General features: G+C 44.3%; 1 protein-coding gene across 1 annotated transcript in view; it reads left to right on the forward strand.

Moving 5' to 3' along the window:
• Positions 1-17028, forward strand: part of cacna1ia (calcium voltage-gated channel subunit alpha1 Ia) — a 184512-nt gene extending 167484 nt beyond the window's left edge. The window contains exons 30-35 of the mRNA XM_041177622.1: positions 1369-1707; positions 2393-2539; positions 3405-3542; positions 4699-4879; positions 14072-14250; positions 16351-17028. Of these exons, the coding sequence (XP_041033556.1) occupies positions 1369-1707; positions 2393-2539; positions 3405-3542; positions 4699-4879; positions 14072-14250; positions 16351-17028 (1662 nt within the window). The remainder of the gene's footprint in view (positions 1-1368; positions 1708-2392; positions 2540-3404; positions 3543-4698; positions 4880-14071; positions 14251-16350) is intronic.
• The last annotated feature ends 1858 nt before the right edge of the window (positions 17029-18886 follow it).

Raw genomic sequence — 18886 nt, forward strand, 5'->3', positions numbered from 1 at the left:
GGGAGACTAATTCATGCAACTCCCTGCCTGGACAGGAACTTTAAATCAGGCCGCAACCTCTTCCCAATGTGCGTCCCTGTACACCAGAATGATATTCTCCTAAAGCAGCCTCAAGGATTCTCCACTGATGCAGCTTCTGCCCCTGCTGCCCATTTGAATACTCACGTTTGAAAGACATTCCCAATGCCTAGTTGTAAAAACAGTGAAATGTAGACTCCAGAGGTAGAAGGAACTTGCATTTGCCTAGCGCCCCTTCACCGCCTCAGGAGCTTCCAAAGAACTTCGCAGCCATGATCACACTTTGAAGTCACTCTTGTAAGTAGGAAGCAAAGCAACCGCTTTGCGCACTGCAAGATCCCACAAGTGGTAATGAGATAATAACCGGGGTCATTAGGCTTGGGTGATAAATGTTGGCTCTGGGCACCGGGGAGAACTCCCCCAGCTCTTCTCCAAAATAGTGGCCGCAGGGTCTTTTACATCCACCTGAGAGGGCAGACAAGGCTTTGATTTAATGCCCCATCCAAAAAGGCGGCACCTCCAGCAGTGCCGCACTCCCTCAACACTGCACTGGGAGTGCCAGTGCACTTCTGCTTAAACAGGGGCTTCAACCCACAACCTTCAGAGGCAAGAGTGCTACCCAAGAGGATGTTTGTAATGAATTACTGTTAAATTCGATGGTAGGTGTTATTGTGTTGGAACAGGCCCCTTCATCAAGACAGATGGACATACTGCAAGGTAGACTGTTAAAGCCCACAGCAAGCTGTGATCCCGCTGAAACCAGGAGCTTCCATTCACATGCTCCATGGATCAGGAAGCTGAATTTCATTTCCACATTGATGAAAATGGACATTGGCCAAATGTGGCAAAGGTCACCTGCCCTCCTATCATCTCCAACTAGTGAGAGCGTTATTCCATGGGATTGGCCCCCCATATGGGACAGGGGGCTGGTGAATGAGGGAGTGCTTCACTGAAGGAGGCGCCATCTTTTGGATGAAGCATTAAACAGAATCACAGAATGGTGACAGCGCAGAAAGAGGCCATTCGGCCCATTGTCTCTGTGCTAGCGAGGACTCTGTCTGCCCTCTCAAATGGAGGTAAACGTTCCGTGGACACTATTTCAAAAAAGAACAGGTGAGTCCTCCCTGGTGTACTGGGACAAATATATCATCCCTCAACCAACATCACAGAGGTCTGGTCATTTATCATATCCCTGTCTGTGGGATCTTGCTATGCTGCATTTTTCTGTGTCATAACAGTGGCTACGCTTCAGAAAGTGCTTCACTGGCAGTGAAGGGTCTTTGAGATGTCCCAAGGTGCTATACGAATGCAAGGTCACTCTTTTCTTCTAACCATTCTTTATTCACCCAGGATACTCTCCGTGATTGTTCCAGTGATGACCGAGGCTGCTTCAGCAACCTCCAGCTTATCTCCCCGCTGTACTTTGTGAGCTTTGTGCTGACGGCTCAGTTTGTGCTGATCAATGTGGTGGTCGCGGTCCTTATGAAGCATCTCGATGACAGCAACAAAGAGGCACAGGAGGATGCCGAGCTGGATGCCGAGATAGAGCTGGAGCTTGCACAGGGCCTGTGCTGTCAGCCAGTGAGCCCACCAGCCCCGGGGACTGCTAGCGGTGCAGACAATGGCCACAAGGGCAACAAGAAGAAAGGAGAGAGGCCAGACCCAGGGAAACACATCTCGCCTGCACAGGTAATTAAACATTAAACAACACTCAAGAAGCCCTACACCAACCAGGGCAAAGCAGTCCTGCTTGATTGGCACCCCATCCACCACCCTAAACATCCATTCCCTCCACCACTGACACACAGTAGCAGCAGTGTGTACCATCTACAGGATGCTCTGCAGCAACTCACCAAGCCTCCTTTGACAGCACTTTCCAAACTCTCTACCACCTAGAAGGACAGGGGAACACCACCACCTACAAGTTCCCCTTCAAGCCACACACAGTCCTGATTTGGAAATATATCACTGTTCCTTCACTGTCACTGGGTCAAAATCCTGGAACTCCCTCCCTAACAGCACTGTGGGTGTACCTACACCACATGGACTGCAGCGGTTCAAGAAGGCTGCTCACCCACCACCTTCTCAAGGGCAACTAGGGATGGGCAATAAAAGCTGGGCCTAGCCAAGTATGCTCATGAACAAATAAAAAAAAAAGTTGTTCATTTTTATTTATTTACATCACAATCTTTTTTTCTCCTGTCCGTTTACAGTTTGATTCTGTCACATAGCTACATCCAACATTATTAACGCTGAAGCTGAACAAGGTCTTTATAAACACCCTGTATATAGACAAGCGTGCAGAACTCTAATGAATAGAAAGTTGTTCTGTCTGAATGGAAGGATTGTTTCATGTTTTTCTGTAACACTGCAGGAGAGCCTGTGGCTGGACAGTGTCTCACTAATCATACGAGATACTTTCGAGAATGAGTTATTGATGATTGATAACCTCTCTGGATCTATCTTCCACCATTACACCTCTTCACCCACCTGTCGGAACTGCCAACATGACAAGCAAGAGGTTACCACTTTTCATTTCATATTTTTATGTCTTTTCTTATCAGTGACTGCCTTATATGCATTGTCCCTAGTTCTGGTTTCCCCCACAAGCAGAAACATTTTGTCAATCCTACTGAACTAATTCGTAATCTGAAAAACCTCGATTAAGTCACCCCTCAGACTTCTCTTTCTGGATAATTGACAAGTTAAACGCCAACCTTCCCAAACAACTAGTGTACAGTCCGGAAGAAGTCCTGATGTACTGTGATTATTTCACAAGAGATGTGTGAACTGCCTGTGTATTGTCTGACGCATTAAGAATTTTGGCCTTTGTTCTCAAACTTCTCCGATCTCCATCATTAACTGCCAGTTTCCTTCTATCTGCTCTAACTACAATCATATGAGATAATTCACTGTGCAGTGAAGATTAGAGGCGTTTTTAACAGTGTGACAGTTAATTATAGAGCTGTGATCCACTCATTCATATAATACATTCTGTCAAACTGTACCACACTTTCAATACTGGCAAACAGTCTGTTGCAACCAAACTCATTTCATACAATCATAAAATGATACAGCACAGAAGGAGGCCATTTGTCTTTGAGAGAGCTACCTCAATCTGTCCCCTTTCCCCATAGCCCTGCAAATTTGCCCCCTTCAAGTATTTATCCAATCCCTTTTCGAAAGTTACTATTGAATCTGCTTCCACCACCCTTTCAGGCAGCGCCTTCCAGATCACAACAACTCACTGCGCAAAAAAGCTTTTCTTGTGCCCTTCTGCCTTAATGAAAGCTGTCCAGAATTAGAATTTTGCATCCATTCGGTCTGAATTGGAGTGGAAGCCGGGACTCGGTGGTCACTGTCCAGGTCTTGTTGTGTCTTTCCAGGTTCATCTTGCTGAGACAGAAGCTTTCTCCTTGACCTCGGACTTCCTCTCGGACAAGTCATCGTCCGTGGTTTTGGCTGATGACCTGAGCTCGGATGATAGTGTACCTCAGCTGACCACTAGGGAAAGTGATGAAAAGGTATGTGGAAGGCAGCTAAAGAGAGTTGGCCTCCTGGCAGTCAGGCTGCCAAGGTGGTGCCAACTTCCTGCCAGAACTTTGTGCAGTGGGGCATAAGTCTACCAGGAGTTGGGTTTAGATCATCCAACCATCTTCCCATAACCTGCATTTATATAGCAACCTATCACAGAAATATTCCAGGGTGTCTTGCACTCAGTGAATTGCTTTGAAATGCAGCAACATGTTGCATGGGCCAATGTGGCCAGTTTGCACACAGCAAGATCCCATAATCAGCAATTGGGAATCAAGTGACCAGTTTATGGTGACCTTGCTGGGAGAATCTCTGTCAGTGGGTAGGCTTCCTACAATGTCCTGAGTTCTGGGATGAAAACAGATAACACGGGTTCCTGCCCGACTCAGCTACCGACTTGCATTGGCTTCCAGTCTGGCAAAAAGATTCTTTCCTTGTTTTCAGGTCCTTTCGTGGCATCGCCCCTCTCCATCTTGATAACCTCCTCCTTCTGAGATCTTCACGCTCCTCCAATCCTGGCCTTTTGCTCATCCCCAACTTCCATCGCTCTCCCATTGACATCCATGCCTTCAGCTGCCTTGACCCTAAGCTCCAGAATTTCCTCCCTAAATCCCTGCATCTCCTCCTTTAACATGCTTCTTAAAATAAACCTCTTTGGCCAAGCTTTGTCTCAACATCACCTTCTTGATTGAAACCTTTAAGATCCTGAGAGGATATTTCCTCTTGCGGGAGTATCTAGAACTAGGGGTCACAGTTTAAAAATAAGGGGTCGCCCATTTAAGACAGAGATGAGGAGAATTTTTTTCTCTCAGAGGGTAGGGAGTCTTTGGAACTCTCTTCCTTAAAAGGCAGTGGAAGCAGGGTCTTTGAATATTTTTAAGGCAGAAGTAGATGGATTGTCGATAAACAAGGGGGTAGGTGGGATGTTACAGTCAGATCAGCCATGATCTTGTTGAACGGCAGAGCAGGCTTGAGGGGCCGAGCAGCCTACTCCTGCTCCTAATTCGTATGTTCGTCTGTGACTCATGTCAAATTATGTTTGACAAAGCATATTGAAACTGCTACATAAATGGCTGTTAGGGTGGCGCTGAAGGAACGAAGTCTCTCAAGGAAATAAGTAATAGCGCATGTGCTTTCTGTTAACAGGAAGGAACAGATAGTCCTGGTGTTCCTGAGAATGACAACATGAGTATGTTCACCGTGAAGGAGACAGCAATTTACAGAACAAACTCACTGCCAAACAACAGTTACATTTCACAAGTCGAGAATTCAGATTCAGGCCAAACGGTTACAGAAACACAGCCAGTGCCTACAGAGCAGATTGCTGGTGAGGCGTTCTTCTGAGCCTTGCTTTTATTTATTTATTTGCTGTGTATTAAAAAAACCCAAATTGTGTCTTTCTGTCGGCGCATCTTTCAGATTGACGGTCCGGTCTTAAAGGGACCAACCTCTACCCGACAGTGAGTTCATCTGTCCGGCCCTTGCTTCAGGAAACAGAGCTGGGGGGGAAATGGCGGGGCAGAGCATCCCTTATATCAGAGTGAGAGCCTGTAACACCCTCCTCCTCATCTTGCACATGTCAGTGAATCCTGTTCAGTAGCAGGAACTGCCTCTGATTTGCTCCCTCCCTAACAAGGGAACTGAGATGAACTTTTCCCATTGGAGGGGAGAACTTTTAGGACACGTTGTACATGGAAATGTTGTCAACATGTATGAAAATTCAATTTCATATACAATGCACAAAGTAAATCCTACCTCCAGTCTTCAGTCACACATATTCCAGCGGGGCAGTGATTTGGGATAATAACTCAGATTAATTCCTCCATCTGCAGTAATTATGGTTTAATTTAGTGTGTAATGTACCTTTAAGAATAATATTTGTTAGGCAAGATCACATGATCTGTAGTAATCAATAGGAGAGTAGCGTGGGCTACCTCAGGAGTTGGTGTAGAGATAGAGTTGGAGTTGAAAGCACATGTGTAGTTGCTGCTGAGTACATTGTAAATAAAATTAATGTTTCCACCCAAGAAATGTCTGCAGTTCAACTCTATCATTAATAGCATAACTTGGTCACTCTACAACAAACTGGCAACAAAGATAAAACAGATTGAACTGAAGAAATCAAGTTAAAAAGAAATCGGCATTGTACCTCACCCAGTGATTGTAAGTAGCAAACTCTGTTAGAATTGAAAAGTTATCCCTGCTCAAAATGCCTCAATTTGGGAGAATTGATCCTTTTGAACCAGCCACATATGATTGGTCTCAATACATGGAATGCCTCACGTTCTTTTTTCAAGCAAAAGAGATTACGGGGGAAGAGAAAGGCGAGCGATCCTCTTGAGTACTTGTGGGAGCAAAATGTACGGTCTGATTTGAAGTTTGATGGCACCCAGGTGCCCAGATTTGAAGAATTTCAATGAATTGGTAGCCCTCATGAAGGGTCATTTTCAACCAAAGCAGTCAGTCACGATGCAGAGGCTCAGGTTTAATTCACGTGAGACAATTGTATGCTACGTTGCAAATTTGAAGCAGTCAACGGAACATTGTGAGTTTGGTACGACTCTGAATGACATGCTCAGAGATCTTTTAGTGCGTGGTGTGAAAGAGGACACGATTCCGAAAAGGTTATTGTTTGAAGTGAATCTGGATTTTGGGAAGGCGCTAGAGATAGCGCTGGCCATGGAAAGCCCAGTAAGAGATTCAAAAGCAATACAGGGTGTGCAAAATGTCGCTGTCCTCCACATCGAGTGGGAAAGAATAAAGAAAAATAACTTAGCAGTAACATCGCAGAATAATTTTAATACAGGTGGAAACAATCAGTGTTTTAAGCAATTGGCAATTTAAAAATATCGAATGCTACTATTGTCAAAGAAATGGACAAATGATAAGGCAGCGCCAGGAAAGATTGAAGCAGGCTTGTAAACAAAATTAGAAGCCCAATGAAATCTACAATGTAGAAGAGCCTGAGACAACAAATTCAGCCATTTACTTGCTGTTTAGTCTAAAAGTTGGAAAGACAGAACCAATATTTGTCACAGTGAAAATAAATGGCAAACCTGTTAGAATGGAAGTGGACACGGGAGCTTCCTCTACAGTAATTGGGGAACATACCTTCAGATATTTGAATAATGGTGAACATCAATTAAGTTTAGAAGAAACAGCGGCCAAACTAAAAACATACACAGGTGAAAACATTCAAGAAAAAGGCATAAACAGAGTAACTCCATAATGGAAGTCAGTCGAAAAAGCTACCAGTGTTGGTATTGAGAGGCAGAGGACTAACCCTTCTAAGGCGAAATCGGCTAAGGGAACTCAACCTTGATTGGCCACTGAGATTCCAAAAGGAAGCTGGAAGTGTTTCTGTTTTGAAAAAGGAGTGTGTAAGGACTCAACAACCTGAAGAAATACAGGCTGTCTTAAGCCAAACGCTGGAAGAACAGCAGAAGGACCTCAAAGAAAACCTGCTTGATGACAGAGTTCAAGAAGAAGTGAGCAACCTTCGAAAGGAAAAAGAAAACCTGTTGAAAGACCTTCACACACAACAAGATTCCCTCAGATCAATGTCTGTACCTCTGGAAAATTATGAAGAGAAACAGAAAGAATTCAGCACCTCTCTGCACAAACTGAAGGATGAGTTGGCAGAGAAGACACAACAATGTTCAATTTTCCAGGAGGCAGCAAATAAATACAAAAAAGAGACAGAAGAGCTGGAGAATCAGCGAAATTAAGCCAAAGAGGCTTTGGAAGCAAAAGTCGCAGAATTTTCCAAGAAGCAGACAGATAATGAAATTTTGGGAGACTCAACCACTGAGCTCAGACAAATTGAGCTTGTATCTGAGAGAAGCCTGGCCAATAGTGAAGTCAAAAAGACGGCCAAGATTAAAGTCTGTGCTAGAAAAAAGGAAAGTGCACATTCCAAGCGAGGGAGGTAATCTATTTGGGTCACCAGGTAGATTCGCAGGGCCTCCACCCGGTTGAGGAGAAAGTGAGAGCCATAAGAGAGGCACTTGCACCAAAGAACGCCTCAGAGATCTAATCATTCCGGGGAATGATCGACTATTGTGAGTGATCCTTACCCAATTTGTCTACAGTGCAGGCCTCCCTACATTCCCGACTCAAAAAGAACCAATGTTGGCCTCGGAAGGTGTCCCAAAAAAAAACTTGCATAAAGGTAGAACAATTGTTGCACTTGTCCATTCTATTAGTGCATTATGACCAGAAAAAAATGGTGCTGACATGTGACACATCTCCCTATGGAGTGGGAGCAGTGTTCTCCCATCGGATGGAAGATGACACGGAACAGCCAATTGGTTACGTATCAAGAACGCTCACCACAGAGAAAAAGGGAGACTCACAGATAGAAAAAGGCGGCCCATCCATCATCTTTGGTGTTAAGAATTTCACTGGTACATACACGGCCACCATTTACAATCGTTTCAGATCACAAACCATTGCTGGGATTGTTTAGTGAAGACAAGGCTACACCACCCATAGCCTCAGCAAGAATACAAGGATGGGCTTTAATTCTGGCAGCAAACAAAATACACTTTTGTACATAGGCCTGGCAATCAAATCGCAAACGCCGATGCCCTCAGTCATTTGCCTTTACAAGAAAATGATGAGCATGTCCCAGTTCCACAGAAACTTGTTTTACTGTTAAATTTCTTAGATTCTTCAAGGTACGTGCTCGACAGATCAGAGACTGGACAGGTCAGGACCCAGTCCTATCTCAAGTACGAGAACAAGTGCTACATGGTTGGTCACAGGTGCCCATATCTGATGAAATGAAGCCGTACTTCAGCAGAAGACATGAAATAACCAGCTAGGATGGCATCTTATTGGGGGGAGCATGAGTGATAGTTCCTCCAAAGGGAAGGCAGACACTTTTAATTGAACTACTCATAGCCCATCCAGGAATATCCTGAATGAAGACCATAGCACGCAGCTATCTATGGTGGCCTAGGATGGATGGCTAAATTGAGAGTTTAGTAAAGCACTGTGTGCAATGTCATCAACTGTAAAAGTTGCCAGTGACAGCTCCATTACACCCATGGGAGTGGCCAGGTAGACCCTGGGCGTGGTTACACATTGACTACGTTGGACCTTCCCTGGGAACAATGTTTAAGCTCATTGTCGATGCCCATGCAAAATGGTTGGACGTTTATGAGGTGAAGTCACCAATGTCAGCCGCTACAATTGAGAAACTACGTCAGAGCTTTGCCACTCACAGACTACCAGAAGCAGTCATTTCCGATAACGGCACAGCATTTACGAGTGCCGAGTTTTAACGGTTTATCAGCCTCAACAGTCTCACTCCTCAGGACTATTGTATCACTCATGTGAAAGCTGCACTGTGTCACCCTTCCTCAGACTGGCCGAAAGGGCGGTTCAGACGTTCAAGGCAGGCATGAGTAAGCTAACTGGCGATTCCTTAGCAACCAAACTAGCACGCTTTCTTTTTCATTACAGGACACCCCTCACACAACGACAGGTATCACCCCTGCGGAGTTATTGCTGAAACCCCGTCTCAGGACGAGACTGAGCTTAATAATGACAAATTTAGAGGGGAAGGTGGAAAGGAGTCAGGGAAGCCAGAAAACTAGACACAATTGGCATAGTCACGAGAGAAGATTTACGGGGGGAGAGCCGATATACGTGAAAAATTTCAGGGAAGGACCAAAGTTGTTACCGGGTGAAATAAGTGCAGTGACTGGACCCCTATCTTACCACATGGGGGTGGAAGGCTGGATCATCCATAAACATGTGGACCATTTAAGGAAGAGAGAGACAAATCATCAAGATTTGGTTCCACCAGTGATCATGACCACGTCCATGTTTCCTGTTGAGGATACTCAACCCAGGACAGACATGTCTGATGTTGCTGTAAGCGTTGAGGATACAGAAACTGCAAATGCCCACCGAGGCACCTGATGTTCAGGCAACTCCGGAAAAGAAGGTTCCTGACAAAGAATCTGAAGTTGTGGAGCTGCAAAGTTCAGGAAGCCACCTGAAAGACTGAACTTGTAAATTCCTTACCCAATGTAAATATTATGTTGTCTTGAAAAATGTGTACTTGTAAATATAATATGTATAGCAGAGTTAAAGGGGAAGGAATGTAGTAATTATGGTTTTCTTTAGTGTAAATATACCTTTAAGAAAAATACTTGTTAGGCAAGATCACATGATCTGTAGTAACCCATAGGAGAGTAGCGCGGGCTACCTTAGGGGTCAGTGAAGAGATAGAGTTGGAGTTGAAAGCACACGTGTAGTTGCTGCTGAGTGCATTGTAAATAAATTTAATGTTTCCACCCAAGAAATGTCTGCAGTTCAACTCTATCATTAATAGCACAACCTGGCCACCCTACAATACCATCCCTTGATGAAGAGTCCTGAGGCTAATTGCAGTGCTCATGACTGCCACCACTAAACGCAAGTGGGTTCAAACATGGTAACACTCTGGCCTACGTGTCACAGTATCACTCCTTACAGTATATTTACAAAGTGCTCACTCTGTAGAACTCAAACTTTGTCTTTTGTTAATGAATGTATTCTGGCAGCGCAACATTTGAATTTAAAACATTAGATGTGTAGCCAACCCCTGAAAGGTTTGAACTATTGACTTTTATCAATTCATATCAAATTGTGAAGCAGCATGAGAACTAACTGTGAAGAATAATGTTCCATGAATGGACTGGGGTTGTAATTAGGTATTCACAGAATCAAGTTATATTTGATGCAGCTAGCTTTGATTGCGCTGTGTTTTGCAAAGAGATTTTAATGTGTAAAACCCATGGATAAATGTTAAAGTCAGAATCTCATAAATGAAAGTGTCTATTTTTGCAGTTTAATTTAACTGAACCGTTAATTTCACACCAATGATGCCATTTGATGTTTGGAGCAGGATTCCATTAGGAGTGGGTAATGGATGTTAATTATGCAGTTTTGAAAGAGAATGGTGAAACTGAAGCTTAAAAAGGCCCTCTCTTCCTATTAACAATGCGGCGATGGTGATGGTGTGTTCAGCTGGGGAGTCCGAGTTGCTATGACAGCCTGCAATGGTTCCATGCGTGTTGTAGTCTGGAGCTGTGGGTAGTGATAGTAGAGGTTCCAACATTCTCCCATCACATTGCTGACCAGGAATCTCTCCTACTCTTACCACCCACCACTGGCGTGCGCTGGAAGGAGTTGCAGGTTGAACTGCGACCTGTTTGGCCGCGTTACGAACTCACCTTCCTTGGCCATCAGGTCCTGGGGTGGGACTCGACCCCTGGAGCCCAGAGGCAGGCTTGCTTCCCACTTTGCCCCAAGAGCTCTTTCTTGCCAAGATGCCAGTACCCTAAACGTCCCGTGGGGGAGCTGGTTTGCCCCATTGTGGATCAGATTCATGTCAAGAGCACGGAATTTGATCCCCGTTGCAGCTGAGGTGGACTCAGGGCTTTCCCCCTCACCCTAACCGCAGCAAAGAATCACAGCACTTATTCGCAAGTGATCGCCAGGGTCATGAACTTAAGAAGGAGAAGTCTAGCAGTAAAGCCTAGAATGGAGGGAAGTGCCAAAGTGGAAAAGAGATGAGGAGATTAGATTGAGAAAGAATTTGTATTCTGACATTGTGTCAGCAACTTAAAATGAATTGCGGTGACTGAAGATATGCACGCAAACAAGACAGGCTGCACCATGCAAGACCCCACTAACCACAATGAAATGACAGGCAAGTTAATCTATTTTTGGTGGTGTTAGTTGAGGCTAGAATGCTGATGAGGACATTGCAAGAACCCTTCGAATAGTGTCAAGGAACCTTTAATGTCCACTTTGAACACTAGAACTAGCAACCTGAGGGACAAAGCCTCCGTAGGCAGCACCTTCCAAACCCACAACCACTACATCCAGAAGGACAAGGTCAGGAGATGCATGGGAACACCACCACCTGGAAGTTCCCCCCCAAGTCACTCACCATCCTGACTTGGAAATATATCGGCCCTTCCTTCACTGTCACTGGGTCAAAATCCTGGAACTCCCTCCCTAACAGCACTGTGGGTGTACCTACACCACATGGACTGCAGCAGTTCAAGAAGGTGGCTGACCACCACCTTCTCAAGGGCAATTAGGGCCAGGCGATAAATGCTGGCCTAGCCAGTGACAACCACAGCCCTTAAATGATTGAAGAAAACCTCTTCTGTTGTGAGAACCGTTGGAGTGCATATCCACAGGTCCTTGTAGGTGGCAGGACAGGTGGACAAGGTGGTCAAGAAAGCATCTGGAATGCTTTCCTTTATTGGATGAGTTATTGAATACAAAGGCAGGGATGTAATGATGGAACTGTATAAAATGCTGGTTAGACCATAGCTGGATTTTTGTGTACAGTTCTGGTCACCACATTACAGGAAGGACATAATTACTCTGTAGAGAGTGCAGAGGAGATTTACAAGAATGTTGCCTGGGCTGGAAAATTGCAGCTATGAGGAGAGATTGGATAGGCTGTTTTCCTTAGAACAGAGGAGGCTGAGGGATGACCTAATTGAGGTGTACAAAATTATGAGGGGCCTAGTAAGGGTGGATAGTAAAGATAGGTTTCCCCTAGCCAAGGGGTCAATTACCAGGGGGGATTGATTTAAGCTGATTGGTACAAGGATTAGAGGGGACATGAGGAAAAATGTTTTCACTCAGAAGGTGGTGGGTGTCTTGAATTCACTGCCTAATTTGGTGGTTGAGGCTGAAATGCTCAATTCATTTAAAAAGTACATGGATCTGCATCTGAATTGCTGTAACCTGCGAGGCTACAGACCAGGTGCTGGAAAGTGGGATTAAAAAGAGTGGCTAATTTTTTTTTCACTTTTTGGTTGGCACAGACACAATGTGCTGAATGGTCTCTTTGTGCATCGTAAGTTTTCTGTGGCTCTATGGTAGCAATCTCTCAATACTTCACTGTAGATCAGGTACTTAGGTTCTCAAGTACGCCTTGGGACACATGATCTCCTGACCCAAAGGCAAGAATGTTACTAACTGAGCCAAGCTCCTGTCTCTGATATTGTACCTGGTGGTGGTAATGGTCCTGGTACCAAACCAGGAATTAGTAATCTGATGATACCAACATCAGTAATAAACACCTGTTAGAGGAAGGAAAGACTGAGAGAGTTTCATTTAGAGCTGCTGGGAAATAATTGTCTTGGGGTACAGAAAGGAATTGTAGCATTTCCACCTCTGAGTCAAAAAGCCGTAGATTCAAGTCCCACTCCAGACACCGAAGAACAAAATCTACCCAGCCACACTCCCAGTGCAGTCTGGAGGGTGTGCTGCATTGTCTCTGGTGCCATCTTTCAGATGAGATGTTAAGCTGTGGCACTGCCGGCTCACCCAGGCGACTGTAAAAGATCCCTTGGCGCCGTCTTGAAGACAAGCAGGGGAGTTGTTTCCGATGTCCTGGCCGGTACCGATCCCCTGACCAATATCACCAAAAACAAATTGTGGTCATTAATCTCATTGCTTTTTGTGAGAGTTTACTAAGTGTGTTCTAACAGCGACTATACTTTAAAAAAAGCACTCCATTGGCTATGAAGCACTTTGAAATGCCCTGAGCTCATCAAAAGTGCTACAGAAATGCAAGATCTTCCTTAAGGAGCAAGAGAGGCAGGTTCAGAGGAGCACAAACTATTGTGGTTACTGTATGAATAAAATAAGGCAACAATGTGGCAAAGAGAGAGGTTAAAAAATAGAAATTTCCATTTTGATTTCAAATTGTTTCTAGATATTATTCTAACTTCCTCAATATTCCATGCTCCCCTCAAGTCTGTATTTAAGCATTAAGGCCTTGGCAAAGAGGAAATGTGTGAGACAACAAATACTACAAGCAAAAGGCATGGAAATAGGGTTAGAGTTAATGCCTCAGTTGAAAAGCCATGAGTCATGAGGAGCTGAATGGCCTCCAAGTGATGGATTGAGTTACTCAGTGTATGAGATGGAATTCCCTCCCTAAACCTCTTTGCCTCTCTACCTCTCTCTCTTCCTTTAAGTAGTAGCGATCTGCCTGAGAACCTCCCATTTTCAATTTGAATGAGTAATATGTCTAGGGTAAAGAGAATACATGTGGTTTCCCATTGCCTTCCTTGTGAGTGCTTAAAGGAAACTCAGGTCTTCTTCCCGAAGGGTACTCTGCCTGTAAGCAGCTGTTGTCCCTCGAGGTTCTAGCTGGCTCCTAACCCTGAGCTTGGGATCTTTACCTGGGCCTGGGGAGACTCACAGGAGAGCAAGGACAACCATCCCCTGAGGTCTCAAATGACGCTGCCACACTCCTTTAAGATGTTTCTTAAAATCTACCTCTTTGATTAAGCTTTTAGCCACATGTCCTGACACTTCCTTATGTGGCTCAGTGTCAGAACTATGTTTGATAATCACTCCTATGAGGTGCTGTGGGATGTTGTATAATGTTAAAGGTACTCCATAAATGTACGTTGTTGTTGTTGACCCCAGCTCCAAGTGATTGGGAGAGAAGTGTCCTGACATAACTCTTGGTTACTTTTCTCAGTGACTCCTCTCCAGCTGCCTTCTTCCTCATCTTGCCTTCAGTTTGAGACAGAGCTCTTCCATCCAGTGACCCTCCCCCCCACAGAGCAGGAGCACAGCAGTCAGCTTCCCAAGATCCCTCCTTCTGGTTCCTGGGCTTCGTTGCGGTCTCCCAACATGGCCTGGTCTCTCCAGCGGCAGGTAAGTCACCAGAGGTTAAGTTATTAACAGCTGAAACTGGGGTTGGTTCTGAGGGAGAGCGGTTGAGGGCGGGGCAGTGGACTGGTTCAACAAATAGTTGGGATCGGGAGACAAGAACCTTGGGATTCCAGAAGAATGGAAAGAAAGAAATAGGGCTAAAGGGTGTTTTTGGTCAGATCCCAGTGGAGACCAGTAACAATTTCATTTTATTTTAGAATCTGAAAAGCCAGGTATTCACTAAAAGGACAAAGCCATAGGTTTCATGGTTTGAATTTTACCACAAAAAAAAACAAACAACATGAATACTAATAACGACACTTTCTTAAGTAGTCAGTTACATTGAAGATATTAAAAGTGCAGGGAGCACAGTTACTTATTTTCTAAACCAAACTCCTGAACTCAAATTTCCTTCTATACTTTCCTGTCGCTTGCCATTTCAACACTCTACCCTGCTCTCTTGCCCATATGTCCGTCCTTGGTCTGCTGCATTGTTCCAGTGAAGCTCAACGCAAACTGGAGGAACAGCACCTCATCTTCCGACTAGGCACTTTACAGCCTTCCGGACTTAACATTGAGTTCAACAACTTCAGATCATGAACTCTCTCCTCTGTCCTCACCTGCTTTTTTAATCCAATATTTATTTATTTTTACTTTCTTGTTTATTTTATTCTTTTATTTATTTGTTCAATTTTAAATCACTTTTCCCCAACCCCCCTCCCCTCATCCCCCCATAGAGCCACCTGTCACTTGTTTCTATGTTTCACAGAGCACTGACCCTTGTTCTGCTATTAATACATTCTATCTTACCTTTATGCCACTATCAGCATCTTCACCACTACCATTAACACTCCCTTTGTCTTGTGACCATGACCTTAGCTGTCACCTATCCCTGACCTTCTAACTCATTCCACCTACTCCACCCCTTTAACAGTATAAAATCCATCAGATTCCAACTTCTCTTTAGCTCTCAAGAAGAATCATACGGACTCGAAACATTATCTCTGTTTCTCACTCCACAGATGCTGCCAGACCTGCTGAGTTTTTCCAACACTTTCTGTTTTGTATTTCAGATTTCCAGCATCTGCAGTATTTTGCATTTATCCTTCTATACCCATTTGACTTACACCCCCAAAACTCAAGTCAGATACTTATCAAAAATTGGCAGATTGACCACTTGGTCTGAGTACTGTTTCGAAGATTTGTATAAGGGTTGAGATTTCCTGGTCCTTCCACTTATCCCCAGCAAGGTTTCCCCTTCAAATCTCCTCCAACCGTCCCACGGTTGTAGACCCCTCACTTCAACACAGGTGCCACTAACTTCTTAAGCATAGTCACCTCAGGTCAGAACTCTGCTGGCTCTGGTATTCTTTAACTCTGGAGTCTTGCATCTAAAACTCTCTCTTTCTCTCTTCTCAGCTTGGCTATGCCTAGAAGTTTAACTTATTGTTAGGTGCCCTTCAGCTTTACAAGTTTTAAACTCTTTTAGCCAGCACACACAGTTTCAAATGAACTCTGCTTGAGAGAGACACCTCTTATAGCAAGCTTCTTCTATTAAAACTAAAACCCAGCTTGAGATCAGAGCCAGATCCACAATCTACTCACCCCTATAATTAACTTCTTGTTGACCCTTTGCTATTCCATTGTTTATCTACCAGGCAACTTGGTTACCTGATCATTTACTGGAATCCAGGTACTTTAACAGAAATCTAGAGGAACCTAGTTCTTAAAAGAACCATCACTCCAAAGTAAAATATAGTTTTCTTCCCCCAAAAGCACATGGGCCATACTAAATACAAAGCTTACTAAAATATTGTCCAAGAATTTCCACAAAGGGAATGTTAACTTTCTGTGATTCTTGTACTTTCTTGGGTATACAGAGAGTGAGGCATTGTAATAACTGGTGTCAGTATCCCTAGGTCAGCAGTAATATTGTGTGAATGACTGACTCTGTCTGTGAGGATTGCCCATCTTGATGCCAGTGCAAGAAAAATAGGACTCGTCAAAGGCTTCCCTTTGGTTAAGAGTTGGGTCTAGCCTCTGTTGATCTTCACAGAGCATAACGTCAACTGTTTTCTAATGGGAGGTTTTATTTCTCCTTAGGTTGCTATCAGCGATACCTCACTGAGTGATGGTTCAATAGACAGCCTCCAGACAACATTGGAGGACAGCCTGAGACTTGCGGTGTCACCCCAGTGCACGCTGGCTCTCCCAATGGTCTGCACTGCCCTGTCAGCCCAAAGAACCACCTCCCCATTTACACCCCCTCTGCGGAAAAACACCCTCCAACATCGGAGGGGCCTCGGTTTCCAGATGATGCGGGGTCGCCAGAGGAGTCAAAGCAGCGGGGGCAGCACCAGTCCAGGACGCACGTATCAGGACTCCATGGACCCTTCAGATGAGGAAGGGATCACCCACTCACTGAGAGCCAACAGCGAGCAGTCTGAGACACTTAGCAGCCTCTCTCTAACGTCCCTCTTCTCTCCATCACGATCACCACCCACTCCAATTAAAAAATGTAATAGCACAGGCACTTTGGATGCTGTCTCGAGAGGCAGAGATGCCAAACAATTTTATACCGTTGACCGGCAAGGGTTCTTAACAGCGCCCTCCTGGGTGGCCGATTTCTGCAGAAATAATCACCCCGCTACTGGCCTGGAAGGTCAAGGAACTAACCGGGGGACAGAAACTGAGGGCATTAAAAGAGCACATGGGCGGCCAGCTGCCCATGTCCAACCTGGGCCCGAGTACAACGCCACAATGCAAAAGAAGAAAAGATGACTTTGCAGCACCCGTTTTATTTTTTTATAAAAAGAGGAAGATGTACTGGCTGAAACACTTAGTTTACCTCATCACGTGAGAGTTATGCAGTCCAGCCATCTTGTGGGCATTTGTGTGTACCGGATGAAAGGTCACAATTAATTCAACTCTTGGTGTGTGGAGTCAGTCTCGAAGCCTAGGTGGCAGAAATGTTTTCTCTTTTTTTTTGTTCTCCTCCCAACTTACAAAAATCAACAAAGATTGTAGCGTTACTTGACATAACAGCCGCTAAGATCCAAAAGAGGACAGGTGAAGGTATTTTCTGAGAAAGTTCTGGAATCCCCCTCAGTTTATAAAAATGAGGGAGGGAGCAATAGCTCCATTTAGGCCTGTAAGTGTCCTGGTGACAGAGTAGGCCCCAACTGTAGAAAGCGGATAAATGGCCAGTGAGTGAAAAAAAAATGATGTTCGTTTTCAGGTGGCAATGAGGAAAGAGATGGGATTTAAGACTTCAAAATAAGCAAGATGGATCTCACTGAAACCATTTGGGACCCAATAACGGAAGTCTGTTCATAGAAACCATTCGAGCTTGCTGGGAAACGATTCTGGTTGTCGGAGATTTTGGAGAGATTGCTTCAAAGAAGTGTTCATACAAATATTATTTTTTTAAGCATTTGTTTATTCCCATTTTATTTAAATGCATGCTTTGAATATTTGGCTTGTGCCAAATCAGACTTATTCTTCTAGATGTACCAAATGTAATATTTATACAGAAATAATATATTAAAATATGTCAAGCCTGTAATTTTTGTAACCTTTTGCGCCAGTCCGAGCAAATCTTGAGGGTAAGTTTAATGTTGGGGGCTCATATCTACAAGGAGCTGGGTGTGTCTTGCTAAATATTAGCATCCGAAAAAGGCAGACCATCCTTCTTCTCTTGATTCAAGTTGAGGCCTTGGCGTAGCAGGGTTGACTGCTTTATAACCTGATGAGTCTAGTTCCGTATGTGACTCGGGAGAGGACTTCATTTCTCTCTGTCCAGGTGCCACTGCAACTGGGAAGGCAGCCACAGTGTAAATACTTCCACCCTCTCTGCCTGCCCTGGATTCGACAGCTTGCATTTCTATAGTGCCTTTAACATACCAAAACATCCCGAAGTGCTTCACAAAAGTGGAATTCAGATCAAATTTGACACAGGGCCACACAGAATATTAGGACAAGTGGCCAAAAGCTCAGACCTCGACACAGGTTTTAAGAAGCGTCTTAAAGGAGGAGAGGGAGGCAGAGAAGCAGAAGTTTACAGAGCGAATTCCAGAGCTTAGGGCCCAGTTGAAGACACAGCCACCGTGAATTTAGCTAAGAAAGTCAGGAATGTGTTAAAGCCCAGAATTGGAGGAATGCAGATATCTCGGAGCTTTGTAGGGTTGGAGGAGGCTACAAAAAATAGGGAGAGTGGGTTGTGGGTTGTGCGGGTGGCGAGGTCATAGAGAGATTTGAATGCAACAATGAGAAGTTAATATCTGTATTAACACAGTACATCAGCTCATCGACGCTAATTAAATCCCTTAATTAACCCATTAAAATTTTAAATCTCATACTTGCAGGAAAATATTGACTCAAAATGTCAGTTCGTTCTGCCAAATTCTATATCTGCTCTTTAGTAGGTCTATCCAATTAGTCCAACTCTCTCAGTATTTCCCCATAGCCCTGCAATTTTTTTCCGTTCAAATATTTATGCAATTCCCTTTAGAAAGTTGCTATAGAATTGGCTCCAGCCACCCTTTCGGGCAGCACATTCCAAATTACAACAGCCCAGTGTGTAAAATGAAGGTTTCCTCATGTCACCTTCAGCCCTTCTTGCCAATCATCTTAAATTTGT

The sequence above is a fragment of the Carcharodon carcharias genome, chromosome 31 (genome assembly GCF_017639515.1).
Source record: "Carcharodon carcharias isolate sCarCar2 chromosome 31, sCarCar2.pri, whole genome shotgun sequence".
In the NCBI taxonomy this organism is placed as follows: domain Eukaryota; kingdom Metazoa; phylum Chordata; class Chondrichthyes; order Lamniformes; family Lamnidae; genus Carcharodon; species Carcharodon carcharias.